Source organism: Sinocyclocheilus anshuiensis, unplaced genomic scaffold (genome assembly GCF_001515605.1).
Source record: "Sinocyclocheilus anshuiensis isolate Anshui unplaced genomic scaffold, SAMN03320099.WGS_v1.1 scaffold164, whole genome shotgun sequence".
NCBI lineage: Eukaryota > Metazoa > Chordata > Actinopteri > Cypriniformes > Cyprinidae > Sinocyclocheilus > Sinocyclocheilus anshuiensis.
The window spans coordinates 136,244-156,984 of record NW_015557128.1 but is presented as its reverse complement, the minus strand read 5'-3'; the positions used below and the strand labels follow the sequence as shown (position 1 = coordinate 156,984).

The 20,741-nt window shown below is 36.7% G+C and overlaps 1 protein-coding gene across 1 annotated transcript in view; it reads right to left on the bottom strand.

Annotated features, from left to right (window-relative positions):
- The window catches only part of lrp2a (low density lipoprotein receptor-related protein 2a), a 105,983-nt gene that overhangs the window by 37,943 nt on the left and 47,299 nt on the right, over positions 1–20,741 (bottom strand). The window contains exons 28-44 of the mRNA XM_016472964.1: positions 20,295–20,506; positions 20,024–20,208; positions 19,707–19,935; positions 18,682–18,859; positions 13,503–13,669; positions 13,236–13,379; positions 12,178–12,287; positions 11,717–11,894; positions 9,813–10,026; positions 7,983–8,222; positions 7,285–7,473; positions 5,130–6,050; positions 3,017–3,182; positions 2,766–2,924; positions 2,147–2,436; positions 1,291–1,491; positions 900–923 (exon numbers count right to left, since the gene is read on the bottom strand). Of these exons, the coding sequence (XP_016328450.1) occupies positions 900–923; positions 1,291–1,491; positions 2,147–2,436; positions 2,766–2,924; positions 3,017–3,182; positions 5,130–6,050; positions 7,285–7,473; positions 7,983–8,222; positions 9,813–10,026; positions 11,717–11,894; positions 12,178–12,287; positions 13,236–13,379; positions 13,503–13,669; positions 18,682–18,859; positions 19,707–19,935; positions 20,024–20,208; positions 20,295–20,506 (3,807 nt within the window). The remainder of the gene's footprint in view (positions 1–899; positions 924–1,290; positions 1,492–2,146; positions 2,437–2,765; positions 2,925–3,016; positions 3,183–5,129; positions 6,051–7,284; positions 7,474–7,982; positions 8,223–9,812; positions 10,027–11,716; positions 11,895–12,177; positions 12,288–13,235; positions 13,380–13,502; positions 13,670–18,681; positions 18,860–19,706; positions 19,936–20,023; positions 20,209–20,294; positions 20,507–20,741) is intronic.

Genomic DNA, 20,741 nt, shown 5'->3' with positions numbered 1-20,741 from the left:
AGTGTGCGCGAGAGAGAGAGAGAGAGAGAGAGAGAGAGAGAGAGAGAGAGAGAGAGAGAGTGGTGCATTGTGGAAGAGGTTAGTATGTGTTTATAGATGGTTATTAAACTTTATGTAGTCTAAGGCTTTGCTCTAAATCCTAGTAAGCTGCCTTGGTGTCTAGTGACACAAATAATTTCATTAAAATGTTCCTTTTTACCATGCTAAGCTAACAGTTCAATACTCTAATCCTTAAATTAGATTTGTATCAATGTTATTCAGTATTGAATGGATTATAATTATTCTTATAATCAACATTAATTGCTTTGATGGATTTTTGCATGTACCCAGCTAACAGGGGATGTTCTCAGAACTTTTTGGACAAACAACAGAACAAACACTCTTCCAGTAACATTATTAGAATGTTCGTTCAAAGTTATCTGGTCTCTAATAATGTTCTAAAAACAAGAGCACAAAAACATGGAACTTTTTTTGACATTTTTAGTTGAATGTTCGTTTTTTAAATGTTACTACGTGTTTCAGATCGTCCAGAGAATGTTCAAAAATAACATTCCCATAATGTTTGCAAAACTGTAAAATAGAATGTTCCCTTAACATTCGGATATGAAAAAATAAAAAAAATTGGATGCTTGGAGCATTCCGAGAACATTCAAAAATTATGTTTTCATAACTCACTGGGAACATTGGCAAAATGTTCTTAGAACATATTTTTTGTTAGCTGGGTAGCGTGGCAAACAATGCATTATGCCATTATCATCTGCAAAGGATACATGCGATACTGCTTTAGAATTTGACCAAAAGATGGTGTCTTAAAAGGCAGCATAGCCTTGTTTCCTATGTAGGCAGCACACTAGGTTTTAGAACAGATCTACACATGAAGAGTAAGCAAGAATACACACCAAAAACGAAATGACTCTTGGATCCTGGAGGAAAAGATTTGAGCAGATTGTGCAAGTAAGATAAAAGCAAGAAGAAACATGTTAGTGAAATATTGCACCGCAGTGCAGGAGAGGAAAATTCATCCACCAGCAAACGGAAACAGTCAGAGAGTGGCGGGAACAAGAGATTTGAGTGTTAACATTAGGCTTGCAGTTTGGTCATGCACAAATATCAATGTTTAGTTCACCCTTGAAAGTGCATAAAATGTCAGTTTGGATGAATTCATACTGTATGTGTATGTTTGGTAAACCATATATGAAGCCACTGGCATATATTCTGAATCAATAAACTGCATTTACATAAAGTTGCTATTCTGATTTAGGACAACATGGAAGCAACAACGCATCTTACCGCAGACCCTCTCGAGTTCATCACTGCCGTCCCCACAGTCATCGTCGTTGTCGCATTTCCACTGGGCGCGGATGCATCGGCCATTCATACAAGTAAACTGGCCTGACTGACAGCGTGTGCCATTGTCAGGGATACAGTGTTTGTTGTCGGCCAGATACCAACGGCCCTCAGAGGGACACTGACACTCTGCTCCCTGAGGACCTGGAAGAAATAGTGTTGTATTTTAAAACAAAGTTCTTAACATCATAATTTATGAAATATTTAAAGGGGTCATATGATACAATTTCAATTTTTCCTTTCTCTTTGGAGTGTTACAAGCTCTTGGTGCATAAAGAAGGTCTGTAAAGTTGCAAAGACTAAAGTCTCAAATCCAAAGAGATATTCTTTATAAAAGTTAAGAGTCAGCCACGTTAAGAGTTTGTTCTAACACGCCCCCACATATCTATGTCACGATGTGGGAAGATTTGCATAACACCGCCCATAATGTGTTTTTTGAACCTTAAACCGCATAAACACATTTAATTACACCAAATACACAAAATAATCTTCTTTTTAGCAACATCATATGACCTCTTTAATTTTAAATATGGGTCCAAATATTAGAACCGTACCAATTATATTGATTCTTATCTTGATAATTAAATATTAATAAAATATATGTATATGTATACATACATACACACGGGGTCTGAATACTTTCCGTACCCACTGTATGTATATATATATATACATACATATGTGTAATTATTATAAATTAGTCACTAATTTGGGAAAAGAGCTTTGGTTTCGGAGGATACTGGCTGTAAAAGCCATAAGTTGTATTGCAAAAGCTTATTGTTTTGAAATATAAACCAACCTGGAGTGCAAATATGGCTACATCCACCATTGAACTGTTCGCAGGGACTGCTGCACTGCTGCTGTTTGCTGTTGGAGAGCACGTGGATGTCCATGGGCCGTGATGGAAGGTTCTGTAGCATCACTCTCTGGTTGGAGCCGTCGTGCTTGTTTGCACGGTAGATGCTGCGTGTGTTCCAGTCCGTCCAGTAGATATGCTGATCGTACACTGTCATTGCAAACGGGTAGATGGCGGTGCTTACGATGACCTCACGGTTAGTGCCGGTGAGTGAGCATCTCTCAATCTTCTGTCTGCATAGAGAGAACAGTAGACCTTTTCTTAAAATTATGTAGCCCAAAAATTGCAGATGAAGTGTTGCTAATTAATAATACCAAAAGTGTCTGATATGAAAAAAATAGAAAGAGAGAGAGTAGTATTTTTCAAATATAGCTACATTTATATAAGTAAATATTATTATATATTTTTAATAAATTATTAAATAATTCAGTTTATTATTAGATTATTATTCTTTTATTATTAAAGGTAAATTATACAATTAAATTAAATTATAAATATTATATATTATATAGATATACATATATATAGATATAGATATAAATATGAAAAGATGAGATCTTACAAGCTGGCATCTGCCCAGTACAGCCTTTGATCCTCATAGTCTAGCGTCAGACCATTTGGCCAAACCAAGCTAGTGTTGACGATCTCTGTCCTGAAGTTTCCTCCCAGAGTTGCACGTTCTATCTTTGCGTTGGTTCCCCAGTCGGTCCAGTACATATACCTGACCGCATATGAAGAGAAATGCATTTAAATTAGATGATAAAATGCCTCATTAAACATCTAAATCACAGTCTAACTGAATGGGAGACTCACCCTCTACAGGGATCCAGCATGATGGCTCTGGGTCTGGGCACCTGTGCTACAACAGTCCTCTGAGATCCATCCACTGCCATGGAGCTGATGCTCTGGTTAATATAGTCACTGTAATAGATCCTCTTATTGATCCAGTCATAGGCGATGCCATCAGGAGCTCCCAGATCTCCACAGAGAAGAAAATGTTCAAAAATACATAGCTATAAAACTTTACAAGTAGCAAAAATCTGCCTAGCAACCACTCAGAACACTTTAATAATCGCCTAGCAACAGCCGTAGTTACTCAGAAACACCTTCACCAGGAATCACCTGGTAACCATTTGGAACACTTCTGAAAATGCTTAGTAAAGCCTTAGATATCACTTAGCAACATCTTGGCAACCACCCATAACAAAGTAGCAACCATCTAGCAAGGTCCTAGCAACCACAGTAAATGCCTAGCAACTGCTTAGAAACTATTCAGAACTTACCTAGAAACTGCCAAGCAACAACCTACACCTTAGCAACCACATATCGATGAATGTATGAAATTACCTTGTTAAGCCCGCTTGAAGAAATAAATATATTTCTGGATTATAATTACAAATACAACATTAAAGATATAGTTCACCCAAAAATGAAAATTCAGTCAGCATTTACTCACCCACAGGTTGTTCCAAACCTGTTTGAGTTTCTTTTGTCTCTTGAACACAAAAGAAGATATTTTGAAGAATGCTGGTAACCAAACAATTGACGGTAGCCATTGACTTCTATAGTATGAAAAAAAAATACTATGGAAGTCAATGGCTACTGTCAATTGTTTGGTTACCAACATTCTTCAAAATATCTTCTTTTGTGCTTAACAGAAGAAAGAAACTCATACGGGTTTGGAACAACATGAGGTGAAGTAAATGATGACAGAATTATGAACTATCCCTTTAAATCTAATTTTTGCTTAATTCTAATTTAATGTGGTTATCAGCAGTTTTAATCATTATATTTGGTTGTTGTACTGTATTTATCTGTGTGCTTGAGCAATCAGGCAGTGTTGTGGCTAGCTGCAGATACTTATGCAACCCATCTTTTCAAATACAGAATATTGCTATAAAATACCAAAATCATGTTGTATGTTGCAGACCAGTCTTAAAGTTGCATTTGATTTATTGTTTTTTATTATATTATATTGTATTGTATTGTATTATATTATATTCAGTGCTGGGTAGATTACTTACAAATTGTAGTCTGTTACTGATTACAAATTACATTATGGAAATTATAGTTTGTAACGTACTGGATTACACATATTAGGTAATGTATTGACTACTTTTGACCGAAAATATATTCCATTCTTTGTTATCAACATCATGAAGTCTATAAAACATTACATTATGCCAGGGTTACCCAAACTAGGGTTCATGAATAAACTACAGGTAGTTTGGGAGTTGATGAAAAGCTGGAAGACTTTCCACATGTATGAAAGCGGTAGAACTTTAGAAAGAAAATTTTCAAGAAAGAAAAAAAAGAAGAATTAGGGCAAATCAAATTATGAATCATTTACTGCCATTGTGTGAATAATATATAATCTATAAAAAAGTGACTGTAATCTGATTATGAGCATTTTAAACATAAATATAAATATACTTATGAATACAAAAAAGTACTTAATTTTTGGAATCTGATTACATAATACAGATTATATGTAATCAGTTACTACCCAGCACTGACTGCATTATGTTATATTACATTATATTATATTTGAAATAATTATTTACAACACTTTGAGGGCGTATCAGGGCTTATCAAACAGCTTTTGCACATTTTTTTGCACAAATTTTACAGTGACTCTCAGACAATAGACATGATCCTAAATAACTCCAGAACTGAACATTTGATCTGCTCAAACGTAAAATGACATTAACAAACATGTGAATTGTCTTCCTGAGAAACAAATAACTTCTCTCACACTTTATTACTTTTTTTATATTTCACAATAAAAGAACAAGTTTGCTTACATGGTTCATAAGGCCTAAATACGACATACTTTGTTAAGCCAACATTCAAAGATTGCCTTAATGAACTTTCTAGCTAAACCTGCAGTGTCAGGGTGCATTAGGAGCTTAAATAAGCTGCTCACCTGAGGCCACCTCTGTCGCAGGAGAGGTAGGTGAAGCCAAAGTAATGAAGCTAATCTTGCTCTGGCCTGCTCCCGAACTCTGGGTGAAATAGATCCTGCCGTCCAACCGGTCGAAATCAAGGGCTACCGAAGTCTGGGGCACGTTAACCACGGGAAAGGGCAGAGAATGATCCTCTGGATCCAGCCGCAGAGATCGTACAGTGCTTTCGGTCGTATAGATAAGGTAGTCATCCCGGGATACCACACAACTGCTGCTATCTGCAGCCAGATTCCCAAAGGCACACGAACACTTCCTCGTCTGAGTTCCTGGGATGGCGAAGCAGAAGTGAGAGCAGCCGCCGCTAGACTCCAAGCAGGGGTTGTTATGGAGCTCGTGGGCTGAACTTGGCTGCATTCTCCGGTCGTAGATCGTGACGTCCCGCAGCATGTTGATGTTGTCTCGGATCACGAGCGGCTGGTCGGTCGCGCCTGGCTGTTTGCTCGTTTGGAAGACTTTCTTCAGGTTTCTGTCCACCCAGATTACAGTCCCCTCAAACACGGTGATGCCATACGGAGTCGGATAGCGACTCCCAAACCGTACGACCTCCGTCTCGCCCCCCTCGGGCCGGACTCGTGCGATCATGTCCAGGGAATCGTCCACCCAGTAGATGTATCCGTCTCGGTGGTCCAAAGCCAGGCCTCTGGGGGTGACGATGCCTGAGGAAACCAGCACGGTCCGGTTGGAACCATCTAGAAAAGCTCGCTCGATTTTGGGGGTCTGTCCATAGTCGGCCCAGAAGAGGTATCTGTTCATGGGGTCCACCACAATATGACGAGGCATGTCTACTTGGGTCTTGAGAAGAACACGACGGAACGTGGTATTGAGTCGAATCACTTCAATGTACGTCTCAGTCAAGAAGGCATTGGTGAAATAGAGGGTTCCTGTGGAAAGACAAAGACGAGACACAATATTTGGGAAACCCGGACACTTAATGTTGCTTTGAGAGATTAAGGACTAAACACTTTGTTTATCATTATGTACATATGCACTAGATGGATATCTACACTTTTCAGCCTCTTGCACCATTAGTGAAAGTGAGTGCATGAGAGTTGCATTTCAAAGATGGCATGTCAAGTTATAGTCCTTTATGAAACTTGTCATAGAGAGTCAAATAATAAGAACAATATGTGCAACAAAACATAAGCAAATTTGTTTGTTTTGTTTCATGCAAGATCAAAGCCCATTTCTCCGGGTCTGGCGGTAGCACTTTTAGCTGTAGCTTAGCACAGATCATTGAATCTGATTAGACCGTTAGCATCTCGCTCAAAAATGACCAAAGAGTTTCGATATTTTTCCTATTTAAAACATGACTCTTCTGTAGTTACATTGTGTACTAAGACCAACGGAAAATGAAAAGTTGCGATTTTCTAGGCCGATATGGCTAGGAACTATACTCTCATTCCGGCGTAATAATCAAGGAACTTTGCTGCCGTACCATGGGTGCAGCAGGCGCAATGATATTACACAGCGCCTGAAAATAGTCCCCAGCTAGGGAACTTTCAATAAGCCTATTTTCAGGCGCTGCGTAATATCATTGCGCCTGCTGTTTTAAATTAAAATAATATTTAACTGTATTTTTACTGTAAATTAATGCAGTTCTGGTGAGCAAAAGAGATATTTAAATGGTAGTGTATATTTATATTGAGATTTATTGAGAGAATAAAACAACTATAATGTTGTTTTAATGTTGTCAAAGCAAATTAGGTTAAATCTGGCAGCCCTGCTTATTCACATATTCAGGTCAAAAGTGTACGTTTAACAAGCTATGGGTCACTGAGGCCTGGACCAACTGAGCCTCTTTTCTGTAATATGTTAACCTTTAATCTTCTCTAACGCCACCTGTCTGTGCTTATACTGATGCGAGTTAATGTTAATGTCCCTACATTAAGGCTGTCACCATTCTGACTTCTAAAGCTGCTCTAGAACATTCCTCACGTAACACTCCATGAGTCCAGTGTATCTGAGGTACTTGGCATTAGTCTTCACATTCCTTTAGAAGTACTTCACTAGTTTTAGAATGTGGACAAGTTTGTTTCAATCACATCGTCACAATTGTACTGTATGACCAGAGTCAACCAAATTTACCACATCTGATTTCAACATAAAACCCCTCACCTGCGGCCCAGTCTACAGCAATGCCTCGTATGCCATTGCGTCCGATTCCAGAGGTGACAATGCTGCGGAATCCAGATCCGTCCGGTTTGATCCGGCGGATTCCGTTCTGAGACGCCACGGTGCTGCTGAAGTCACACCAGTAAATGAAACCGGAAGGCATGTGCACATCTACATGAAGAGCATTGCGGCCTACAGGACACAAACAGACACAGACACATACAAAATTATGCTAGCAATATACAATAAAGCAACATTGTGAACAAATGTGCTTTTTATTTGGCTGTAAAGCTTTAATAGTGTCTCTGACTTAAATATTAGTAACAAAAATTAGTGGCTAATTTATCCTAAAAAATGATATAGTATTTATTACATATATTACTTTTTCTAAATAATAAATAAGAATATTTATTACTTTTTATTACAAAATAATAATACATTTTTTTTAATTTATTTATAGTATGAAGAATAAATATCACATAAAAGAATAAAAATGATAAATTATTTTAATTTTAATAATTTTTTAGCTTTAATAAAAACTACTATATAAAATATAAAACATATTTAATACATAAATATATTGTAATTATATAATATATAATTATTATACTATATTATATTAATTAAATAAATTATACTATTTGATAGAATAGTATTTTAAATTTTTTTTTTCTATACCACCCAGTCCTACTGAAACCCACCTCTGCCTGCTACAGGCACCATAGACTCCGAGTGATCTGCTCCCTCTAGACTGAAGCCCTTGATGGCAGTGAGCATAGAGATCACCACATAGGATTGGTATGGAGAACAGGTTCTGTTATCAGCACTGAGTTTGAACCCAGTCGCACAGGCGCAGCTGAACAGGCCACCGGGACGAGGCAGACACAACTGCTCACACATCCCCATGTTATTACTGCAGCCGTTAGACGATCCTGCTGAGGCTACAGACAGACAGACAGACCGCAGATAAAGAGAATGAGAAACAGATATATAATGCTGCAAATAGGTAACCATAATAGTACATGTTCCTGACTCATACCTATCTATTTTGGCAATGTGTACACATTCCTGGTGCATATCAGTGTGTAGCAGTACTGATATATTGGGACTCTGCTTTGCTAGCACTTCCAGATCTTACTGGATGGACTTATACAATAGACGACGTTCACAGCCCTAGAGAATGAACATGTGCACTGAACACCGAACAAAGGGACACTGATTCTTCTCCGCATAAAGCTGAGTGTCCCCCTGAGGCAGAGGGGAACTAATTGGTAAACTGATATCCTATTGAAAGTCATTCATCCCGCTCTGATAATTGCTACACGGCCATCAAGATTATGATGACTTCCAGAAAAGACCACCCTACGTCAACCTCAGAATGAATCAGAGATGAATGCTCAAAAAATGGCACCGTGAGATGCATTTTTCTTGTCATTACTTGTTTTCTGTATAATGATTTGGCAAAACTGTATGTAAAAAAATCATGCCAATAAAGTACTTTAAATTGAATTAAAAAATTTAAAAAAATTGCCCATTTTACCCAACATGAGGGTGTGATGTGTAGTTTTATGTTTATTAGAGTTCATAGAGTTTTTTTTAGAGTTGTTTATTAGAGTTCATTAGCTTAGCAGCATGCTACCACTGCATAAACCTGTATAATGGCTTGATAAATGTCTATATTTGTGTGTGATGTGAAGTTTTTTTTGCTTAGAAAGAGTTCATGTTAGAGTTAGAGTTCATGTTGTTAGCTTAGCAACATGCTAACACCAAACTCCATTGAAATCAATTGTGCATCTTCTGTGTGCTTTGCGTAGGAGGAGCTATTTGTATGATGCATTGAGTTACTGCCTATCTAGAGACTTGTTTTTTCATCTAATTTTTTTAGAGAATTGTTTTTTCATCCAATTTCAGAAGGAAGCTACGGAGCCCCGCACATGACATGCAAGAAAAAATACATAAATCGTGCGCACGATTTACTAATTTGTTCCCTCGATTGTACTAAAACGTGCACACAATTACTATTTCATTCCCTCGATTTGCTAAATCATGCGCACAATTTACTAATTTGTTCTCTCGATTTATAAATTGCGCGTACAATTTACTATTTCATTCCCTCGATTTGCTAAATCGAGTGCACAATTTACTAATTCGTTCTCTCGATTTATAAATCGTGTGCACGATTTAGCAAATCGAGGGAACAAATTAGTAAATCGTGCGCACAATTTATAAATCGAGGGAACAAAATAGTAATCGTGTGCACGTTTTAGTTCATCAAGGGAACGAATTAGTAAATCGTGTGCACGTTTTAGTACATCGAGGGTACTAATTAGTAAATCGTGTGCACAATTTAAAAATCGAGGGAACGAAATAGTAAATCGTGCACACAATTTAGCCTACTATTTTTTTCCTGCATGCCATGTGCGAGGCTCCGTAGGAAGCAGCCTATGAAGGTAATAGACAACAAGAAAGCTTACTAGGTTTTGAAACAGAGCCATTATCTTATAAGTATTTTTAGTTTTTATTATACTCACAGTCTCTGTAGTGTACTTTGAGTACTCTCAGACCGGCCACGTTATCCCGCATTACAACCCGGTTGAGTCCCGTGGCTTTGTCGACGCGTTCAATCACTTCAAAGTCTCGATCTGTGAAGTACAGGTAGGAGTCATATACGGCCACACCCCACGGATGGGACAGTCCATTCACCATAGTGATGCGATTTGATCCATCGGGATCGCCACGCTCGATCTGAAACAATAGAAAACAGTTATTTTTGAAATGCAGCCTTGGTAAGCAAAAGAGATTTCTTTCAAAAAAATAAAAAATCCTATATATTGTATATGCCAATTAATTCATCACTATTAATTCAATCCCTTAATTAATCAATGCCTGCAACTACATTAAAGGGTTAGTTCACCCAAAAATGAAAATTAGCCCATGAATTACTCACCCTCAAGGCATCCTAGGTGTATATGACTTTCTTCTTTCAGATGAATCCAGTCGGAGTTATATTAAAAATTGTCTTTGATCTTCCAAGCTGTTTAATGGCAGTCAGCGGGTGTTGCAGTTCATCAGTCCAAAAGAAGTGAAATAAAGCGCATCCATTCATAATAAAAAGTGCCTCACATGGCTCCTCACATGGGGGTGAACAAAGGTCTCCTGTAGCGAATCGATGCGTTTTTGTAAATTATGCCTTGATAATGAGCAACCTTCAATAGTAATGAGAGTGATGTGCGGGGGAGCTCGTTATTCCACTTTATCATTAAATATTATTCAGCTCCTGCAACCCTAAATGCATGTTTAATGACTGAATGGAAAGCATCTGTTTAGAAGCAGCCATCTGGAAGAGTTAGACTACTGTTATATGTCATACTAATTAATTCCCATAGCGTTACTGCAGTGAACGGACAGATCTTCACTGCAATACTGCAATAATGCTGTTTGCATTGGCTTTGACCAAATGAGCTATACGTCATCGCCATGCTGTTTCTCTTCAATTCTTGGTTTCACCTGGAGCTTGGCGAAAAAAATTACATCTAAATTTTCAGCCTTTTGATGACATTCAATATTACGGAGCCCCGCACATGACATGCAAGAAAAAATACATAAATCGTGCGCACGATTTACTAATTTGTTCCCTCGATTGTACTAAAACGTGCACACAATTACTATTTCATTCCCTCGATTTGCTAAATCATGCGCACAATTTACTAATTTGTTCTCTCGATTTATAAATTGCGCGTACAATTTACTATTTCATTCCCTCGATTTGCTAAATCGAGTGCACAATTTACTAATTCGTTCTCTCGATTTATAAATCGTGTGCACGATTTAGCAAATCGAGGGAACTGCAGGGGAGAGATCAAAACAAAACAACGGTCACTTATTAGAAGTACAAAACGAGGATTTGTAAAGAAGAGGTTTTCGATATAAGCCAACAGGAGACTGGTTTTCCTTTGCTAAAGTAAGGAAACTTTGCTTCCTTTGCTCCTGTAAACAAACGCTGGTTTTCATGAGACTCACCGGCGCATGCGCAACGCCGACATCTTACGTCATCCTCCCCGGAGCTGCTTCCGTGTACAACTGTTGGCGCAAGCTGGATTAGAGTGATTATTACGGTTTGAATATGGATATTTTTCTTACAAAAACGCATTGATTCGATACAGGACGCCTTTGTTCACCCCCTGGAGCCATGTGAGGCACTTTTTATTATGGATGGATGCACTTTATTTTACTTCTTTTGGACTGATGAACTGCAACACCCGCTGACTGCCATTAAACAGCTTGGAAGATCAAAGTCAATTTTTAATATAACTCCGATTGGATTCATCTGAAAGAAGGTACTCAAATACACCTAGGATGGCTTGAGGGTGAGTAAATAATGGGCTAATTTTCATTTTTGGGTGAACTATCGCTTTAACGTTTCTGACTGCCGTACCACGCCAGTTCCTGTAACAGCCCAGTAGAGCTTGTTCTCTCTGATGTCTATAGTTATGAACTCCACATGTTCCAGATTATGGGTGAAGAGGATGGCCGAGTTGGAGCCGTCCATATCTGCCGATGCCACCTTGGCAGGGATCCCGCTCTCTGTTCCCTGATCTGTCCAGTACATCTTTCTAAAACAAAGACAGAACATCACTAAACAGAATCGCATGTACGCAAAACATAGCATATAGGAAATACTGCTCTTTTGCATCTGCGTTTGTATACAAATACAGCAATTTCATGCTTCTACAAGTACATATATTCTAAGGACTGATCATGACTATGTGTACTTTATGTTAACTGTTGTTTAGCATGCTCAGGCAGTTCAGTCCTGGCAGATGGAATTAAATCGGCTGGAGCTTGTTGAATTTGGTGATCAGGGTTAATGCCAGACCTCTGCTTATCTGGACTTACCCACGTGCCGGATCCACCACAATGCCAATGGGAGCTCCTGCACCAGTAGGTGAGCCGTTGTTAGTGATGAGAGTCTTTCTGTACTGAATTTCTCCTTTTAGCCTGAGAACCTGAAACAAATCAAATTAGGTTTGTCACAATAACAGTACCAGTGAAATTTCTTAATTATAAATACCACTTTCTATACAGCAGCAAAACTGGTATGCTGCACTAAAAATGATAACATCTGGATTAACTGGTTTTATTCAAATAAAAAATAGTATTTAGCATCACTATTCTAACCCAGGTTTAATAAACTTTTTTATTAAAAAGTGAAGTATTTAAAATGTAAAAAAAAAAAAAAAAAAGAGTAAGGTTTAACAAATTAAAAAAATCTAAATGATGTAAATATTTCATCAGGTTGTTCAAGTAATAATTCAAATAAATAACAAAAAATAAGTAATGAACAAAGAAAAAAGATTACAAATCAATAAAACAAAGAAAAACAATAAAACGTTTTTCACCTAGTAGCAGTACCAAGTATTCAAGTAAATATTCAGAAATTGAAACCTAATGTACAGGTCAAATTTTTTACATACAGTATATATTATATATTGCATATATTATTTATATTTTAGTTCTGCCTGTTTACATTTACTCGAGACAAACTGACAGTGTTTACAGTAATACTTCATCAAATATAGGTATTACATTTATTTATTTATGTACCGAAAAAATTATGATTTTCATTGACAATGTCATTTTTAACATTGTTATTTTAGTATTATTTGTAACAAAATTATTTATAACAAAACCAATCATAAGTGTCAATTTTTTTAATACTTAAGACTGCTTTTGTGCTCCAGGGTCACATTTATATAGTACTATAGCATTTACTATTATTTTGAATTAGCATTTATATTTATATTTGCCGTTTTCATTTTCATTTTAGTTTAAGTTTTAGTAATTTTGTTATGTGCTTTTAACTATTCTTTAGTAATCTTCAGAATGTAGAAATAACCTCAGCCCTGACAAGAACAAACTATGATGCAGGGAATGAGACCTGAAGTCTTGCTAACCTCTATCGACTGTGATGCAGGGTTAGAGTAGTACAGGTTCTGGGACATCCAGTCCAGAGCCAGTCCGACCGGAGAACCCAAGATGGCCGCTGGTGCAAACTCAGTTCTGTTGGTACCATCTGACTTTACTCGATGAATCTCACCCTGTGCAGATAAATGAGATACAGGTAATAGACAAAAACCTAATTTTAGCATTCAAAACACCTGTTAACTAGTTAAAATTAAGAATACAAGTTGTTTTAATCATTTGAGATAGGTAAGATTTACCGGATGTTCCACCCAGTAGATCATCTGCTCAGCATCATCAAAGTCGACATCATATCCATTCAGCAGCCCGGCGACCGGCACCATGGCATCATTGCTCTTGTCATTCGGGTTGAGAGGGATGCCGTAAATGATGCTGTCTCTCACCACCACCAAGAATGGATCCTCGACTGCAAAATCATCAGCCATAATTCATATGGTATTCATAAAAATCATAATAATGGGCTTTTCAGCAGTGACACATCTCATTTTCAACCAAACAATTACGTCATGTGAAATAATGACACAATTTCAATTTTTGAGTGAACTGTTTCTGTGAGCACACTCACAGATGCGTATATCCCTTGTGAAAAAGAAGTACACTTTAGTATACTTAAAAAAAAACTTATTGAGGAAATAATATATCTCACAATAATATACTTAAGTGTAAACTGAATGTAATGTTTTCAAATACTTAAGTGCATGCTATGGGCAATTAAATGAAAATGAATTATAGCTTAAATGTAGATTAAATGACGTTAGTTGAACTTAAAATTGATTTTAAAAATTTTGACCCACTTAAGTAGTACGTAAGTTCGTCTTTATATGTCATTTCAAAATTACTTTGAAATGATCTTTGAAATATGGTCAAAGTGTACTGCCGAATGTACTGATAAACATTTATGTGAACTAAAATATACGTTATTATGTAATTCCTATTGAAACTTGTTTTAAATATATTTGTAAAAATACATTTTTAATGATGAAGCTGCAGTATAGTACATTTAAAATATATGAACTTTAAACATACTGAATAACACACTACAGTTAAATTACATTTATAATAAAGCACTTTACATGTGCTTTAGCATAAAAAAATAAGTGTACTTCTTTGAAGCACAACAAAAGATTATTAAAATAATGATTTAAAATGTAGTCTACAACTTTTAATTTCACATCATTATAAACTTTTTAGAAGTGTACTTAAGTATTAAGAAACAGTAATGAAAGTGAACACTGCAAAAAATGATTTTCTTGTTGACTATTTTTGTCTTGTTTTCCAGGGCAAATATCTAAACAAAATAATATTAAGTTTTGTTTTCTGAGAAATGTATCAAAATTAAGTCATTTTATGTTTAAAACTGAAAAAGAAAAATTATCATCTTATCTTGCCTTCTTACCACATCAGCAGATATTATTTCTTGTTTTAAACAAAAACTCACTTAATTTTGATGGTTTTTACTTCTTCAGAAAACAAGATTTAATATAAATTAATATATTAATATAAATATTTTTATTCTCAAATAAATGTATCTTGATTTAAGAATGTTTAGATATTTGTACTAAAATATTTATTTATTTTTTTTTGCAGTGTACTCTAAGTACACTTAAGTGGCCTTTTATTTCAGTAATGTTTTATGCATTATCTGCAAGTTTGTTTTTTAAAATATACTTCTAAGATTTGAAGTACACTACAAGTGCTCATTCAATACAATTAAGCACACACATATTTTTCACGATGGATAGCAGAGATTCCCAGAATTAGGTCTCATCCCAATGCATTTAGTCGTGCAGATATGAGGGACTGGTTGAAAAGGCCCTGTAGTGTAAACATTGTGTCAGCACAGTTGATTGCGATAAACAGCCCATTCAATCACCATTTGTCTGGATTAATTGTTAAACTCTCATGGAAGAATGCACTCGACAGCGCTAACAAAGGCTGAAACCTGAGCGAGGTTGAGAGTTTGCCCTAAGAGAATGTTAAGGGCTTCTTAAGACTAAAGGCCTCTTGCACGCTTTCATCCGTAACTGCCAGCTGAGCTGAGGGCTTTTATAATAGTAAATGTTTGCCTCTGCAAAGAAGCTTACTAAGTAAATTGAAAATGGGTTGCTGTTGAAAAGTTTTCATTCCACTGAAATCTATATCCAATTTTAACAGAAGACTGCTTCATTCATTCACTGTGAAGCAGATTAAGTGGACAGAGGTCAGCGTTAAAGACATAAACACATGCATTATTCATTAAAAACAGCCACAAGCAGGAATAAACTGTTAAACTCATTGCACTAATTTATCTTGTCCATTGCGTATTCATTAAAGTTCTTGTAGATACAGCGGTTAGCATCAACCTCTTTCCCTCAACAAAATTGGCTTTTGGCCAATAACCAACAAAAGTCTATGATTCTTATATTTTTTGTTCATTAAGAAAATCTTCACAAATGAACACAACTTTTTATTAATTTTGAAGCCTATACATACAAACAACCAGAAGCAAAAAGCTAAAGTTACACTATAAATGAGCTACATCTTGGTCACATGACTTCATTGTCACCACCATTAAGTTTACTGATATCTCTTTCAAACTCTATTTAAAAGTTGGAAAGGGTGTAAAATAATGAATATTTTGGCGTGATGCTATTTAATGTCCCTAATAACCTCTGTAGTCCCATTTAGACACTTGTTAGCAACTGCCTTATTCAAGATACATAAAAGCTTAAAAAATCACAAGTGGGGTATTTCTGATTTATTTTATGTTGTAGAATAAAACGTGAAAATATCTTGAGCTTGTTTTAAGCACAGACCATATTTCAGGTATTTAACCAAAAATCCATTCAAAAAACCTATTGACTTTGGGAAGATAGAAATGCAAGTGCAAAAACTCATTTCCAGGTTTTGTAATGTGGGGTTTGGGTTTTGTTTTTGTTTCATGTTCATGTCTTTTATTATTTAGTTTAGTCATGGTCCCTGTTTGTGTCATGCTTCCCTTGCCCTCATGTATTCATGTCATTGGTTCCTCTGTTCATTGTGTCATGTTCTGATTGGTTGTCTTAGTCATGTGTCTTGTTTCCCATTAGGTTTGTTCTTGTCATGTGACCCTCTTGTCTGCTATAAGTAGCCCTCATGTTGCCATTGTCTTTCGTCGTGTATTGACATTGTAACCCGCTGTCGGTGAGTCTAGTCTGTTCATGTCAAGTCTGTTCATAACTCGTCAAGTCTGTTCATGCCTAGTCAAGTCAAGTCAAGTCAAGTCTGTTCATGTCAAGTCAAGTCTCGGATTATTGTTTCTAGTCTTCGTCTGTTTGGATTATGTTTGGATGTTTGGATCACACGAAATAAAACTGCACTTGGGTTCTCGGCGGAACCGGGGTTTTAAACCACTCAGAAAGAGCACGAGGCTGCTGCGCGTAGCTCTTACCATACAGGATTCTAGAAAAGAACGCAGAGTACTAGCGTGTGAACTTACCACAGTGTGGATTTTAGAAAGTGTACAAAGCCTTCACGTGCACACTTACCATAACATGGATTTTAAACAATACCGTTCTAAGGGGTTCTCGTGTGTAATGTGGTGTTTTGGGTTTTGTTTTATGTTCATGTTTTCCATGTCTTTTATTTTGTAATTGTTTCATGGTCCCTGTTTGTGTCATGCTTCCCTTGCCCTCATGTATTCATGTCATTGGTTCCTCTGTTCATTGTGTCATGTTCTGATTGGTTGTCTTAGTCATGTGTCTTGTTTCCCATTAGGTTTGTTCTTGTCATGTGACCCTCTTGTCTGCTATAAGTAGCCCTCATGTTGCCATTGTCTTTCGTCGTGTATTGACATTGTAACCCGCTGTCGGTGAGTCTAGTCTGTTCATGTCAAGTCTGTTCATAACTCGTCAAGTCTGTTCATGCCTAGTCAAGTCAAGTCAAGTCAAGTCTGTTCATGTCAAGTCAAGTCTCGGATTATTGTTTCTAGTCTTCGTCTGTTTGGATTATGTTTGGATGTTTGGATCACTGTAAATAAACTGCACTTGGGTTCTTCACTACGCTCGCCTTCAGTGCATGATTCGTTACAGAACAAAAACAAAACCCAAACCCCACATTACAGTTTTAGGACTCATTCAAGCAGCACTCCATATTGACAGATAATTCTGCCAGACTGAGTGCAGATCTGAATATTTCTTAGTGAATTTTTACCAGAAATGTTTTTAGCATTTATGTAAAATTGGTGTATAAAGGCAGAAATTTATTGCACATCTCTCTGGCTATCATCCTAATTATTAGATTTACATTTATGGTACATATTTACATTCTACCAGTTCTTGCTTTCCCTGGGAATTACCTTGGCGTTGCTAGTGCCATGCTCTACCATTTCACACTGCAAAAATAACAAATAAAAATATTTTCTTACACAGTAATTTGTCAGGTTTTTTAGTACAAATATCAAATTTCTTAAATCAAGATACATTTACTTGAGAAGCAAAATGACTTAAGATATTAAGCCTTGTTTTCTGAAAAAAAAACATTTTTTTAAGTGACTATGCTTAAAACAAGAGAGAAAAATCTATCAGTGAGCTGAGAAAAATACACTTAATTCAAAAGGAAAACAAGATTATTTTTCTTGCCCCATTGGCAGATATTTTTTCTTGTTTTAAGCATTAACTAATTTAATTTTGATAGATTTTTCAGAAAACAAGACTTAATATCTTGCATCATTATGCATCTCAAGTAAATGCATCTTGATTTAAGATAATTTAGATATTTGTACTGTAACACTGTGTCTACACTGGATGCGATGCGACAAAATACTATAGAGCCCATTATAGTCAGTGATGCTGTCTACACCGGATACAGCGCGGCATGACGCGACACGACAGATCCCCGCCAGTAAACTGATGCCTTGTTCTATTTATGAAAAAAATAAAATAAATGACACAAAGTTTAAATAAAGTAAAAATCAGCAAACAATGTGGAACCAATTAAAGAAGAAACAAATGTTTAAAAAAACTTCCAAAAAAGTCCACAGGCTTTTCAAAATCCAAAATATTGCCAAACAGGCGCTTTTGCGTTTCGTTTCGAAACTAAATCATCCGCGATCGTCTTGTCTGTCTCACCTCACCTCACTCTTCTTGTCAGTCAGCTCGACTCACTCTCCTCACTGGAGAAATTAAATCTGATCTGTGATGCGACTGTCGTTCGGCTTTTAATTGTAGTGTCTGTTCTTTTACTTAACTAAATGATTTTTATTACTATAAAAAATCTAAACGACGGTGGGTGTCAGTGCAGCGGTGGGCAAGTGACATAACCGTTGTTGCGGCTTAACACCGGTATCACCGTCAGCACCGTCTATCGCGGCAAGCCTAGTCAACACATCAAAATAAGTGTACTCTCCAGGTAGCAGCTAGTTTATCTGGCTTTATTTCAGGTTTGTGAACAGCATTGTACCTGCAGGCTGTCTGGCTGGATGAAGTGCCACCAGACCCATGGGCTGGGGCAGATTATACAGCATCACCGTCTGGTTCTGTCCGTGCCACTTGTTGGCCCGGATCGCACGGTTGACGTATCTGTCGGTCCAATAGACAAAATCCTCAAAAATGGTAATTGCGTGGGGATGTTGCAGTACCTTTTCATTGAGAAACAAGAGGTGTTTTATTCACATGGTAAACAAGCACTCAAGTTTATTTTGCATTAGCAAACACTGTAAATACATTTAAACAGAGACAAAAATGCAAGGGTTTGCAAAAGTGATGCTCTATCATGTGACCAAAAGTTGAGAAGATTTTAATGTAGACCAATAAGTAATTAAGAAAGGCAGTTCCAGTTGTGTTTTCACATTATTTAAAAGTCCCCAAGTTCTTTCCAGAAATTAAAAATGCATTGTACGCACTCCATTAAATGCCTTATGCATCTGCGTTCACATACTTGCAACTACATATTGAGCTTAATATTCAAACAACCAGTCTCAACAAACACTGTAAATCATTGCTGGGTTCAAATCCCAAATATTCAGTTTTTAATATTCATATTTGCTTACAATACACTTCTTCCTTGGTATTGTTGTCTTATCAACTACAAATTTATAAACATTCTTAAATCAACTTCTGATGAAAATGACAAGATAAGAAGTCTGAAAATGTATCAAAATGAAGTGGGTTTATGATTAAAACAAGAAAAATAAAAACATAATTTAATGGGAAATAAGTCTAATTTTCTTACTCCGCTGGCAGATATTTTGTCTTGTTTTCAGCAAAAACTCAACTTAATTTTGATACATTTTTCAGAAAACAAGATTTCTTTCTAATCTTATTTTCTAGCATTTTGAAGTAAATGCTTCTTGATTTAAGAAAGTTTATACTGGAAAACAAGACAAAAATCCTGAGGAAGAACATAATTTTACAGTCTGCAATGCTACAGTATCACCCTTGTCATATTCATAAACATAAATGAGTACATAAAACAAAAGGTCTCACCAAATCACTGGCCAACACTTGTTTTCGGTTCTTTCCATCATAATCACAGTAGTCGATAAAGTCTAGGTAAGCGTCAGCAAAGTAAAGCAGGTTGTTGGGGTAGTCAATAGTTAAGCCATTGGGCCAATAAAGTTTGTTGCTGATGATTGTGGTCCTTAATTTCCCATCCATGCTGGCTCTCTCGATACGAGGATTTCTGCCCCAGTCCGTCCAAAACATCAGGTGTGTGCTGAAATACATAAAAAAGGGATTTTGTTTTCAGCCACTGGTCATTGAAATTAATTTTTATATACTTGTTATTTGGTCACTGGTCTTACTTGTTTCTAGGGTCCACTACCAGACCTCTTGGATTGGTCACGTTTTCACTAATCAGCACCGTTCTGTGAGACCCGTCCAGTTTTGCCACCTCTATAGTCTCCAAAATATAGTCCGTCCAGTATAGGTTTCTGCCAACCCAGTCTACGGCGAGGCTCTCTGTGACAGTCACTCCACTGTCAAAGATCTGCCGGGAAGAGGAAGGATATTTTTAGGGTTAAATGTTGCTCATGTTGACTGTGAGGGTGCTGGAGTGGTGTTCATGTCACTCACCACGGTGCGATCAGTCCCATTTTTGTGAGCGCTCCATATTCTGTCCTGGGTGGTGTCAGACCAGTAAATACGTTCTGTAACCGAGTCGAAATCTACGGCCACGATGTTGCGGCCATCACGCACTAGAGACCGAATAATGTTTGGCTGTGCGAGGATGTCGTCTGATACAATCTGATTCCGACTGGCCACTAAGAGCAAGGCCTCTCGAGATCCTGTCAGATTGAGAAAGAAATAGAGAACAGAATGATGTAAAATATTATTATAATTTAAAATAACTTTTTACATTTAAGCTTTAAGCTATTTTAATATATTTCTAAATGTAATTTATTCCCATGATGAATAATACATATTTAAAACATTAAATTTGTGTGTATATATATATATGTACCCACTGTATATATATATATATATATATATATATATAATTTTTTTTTTACAGACAAGCAT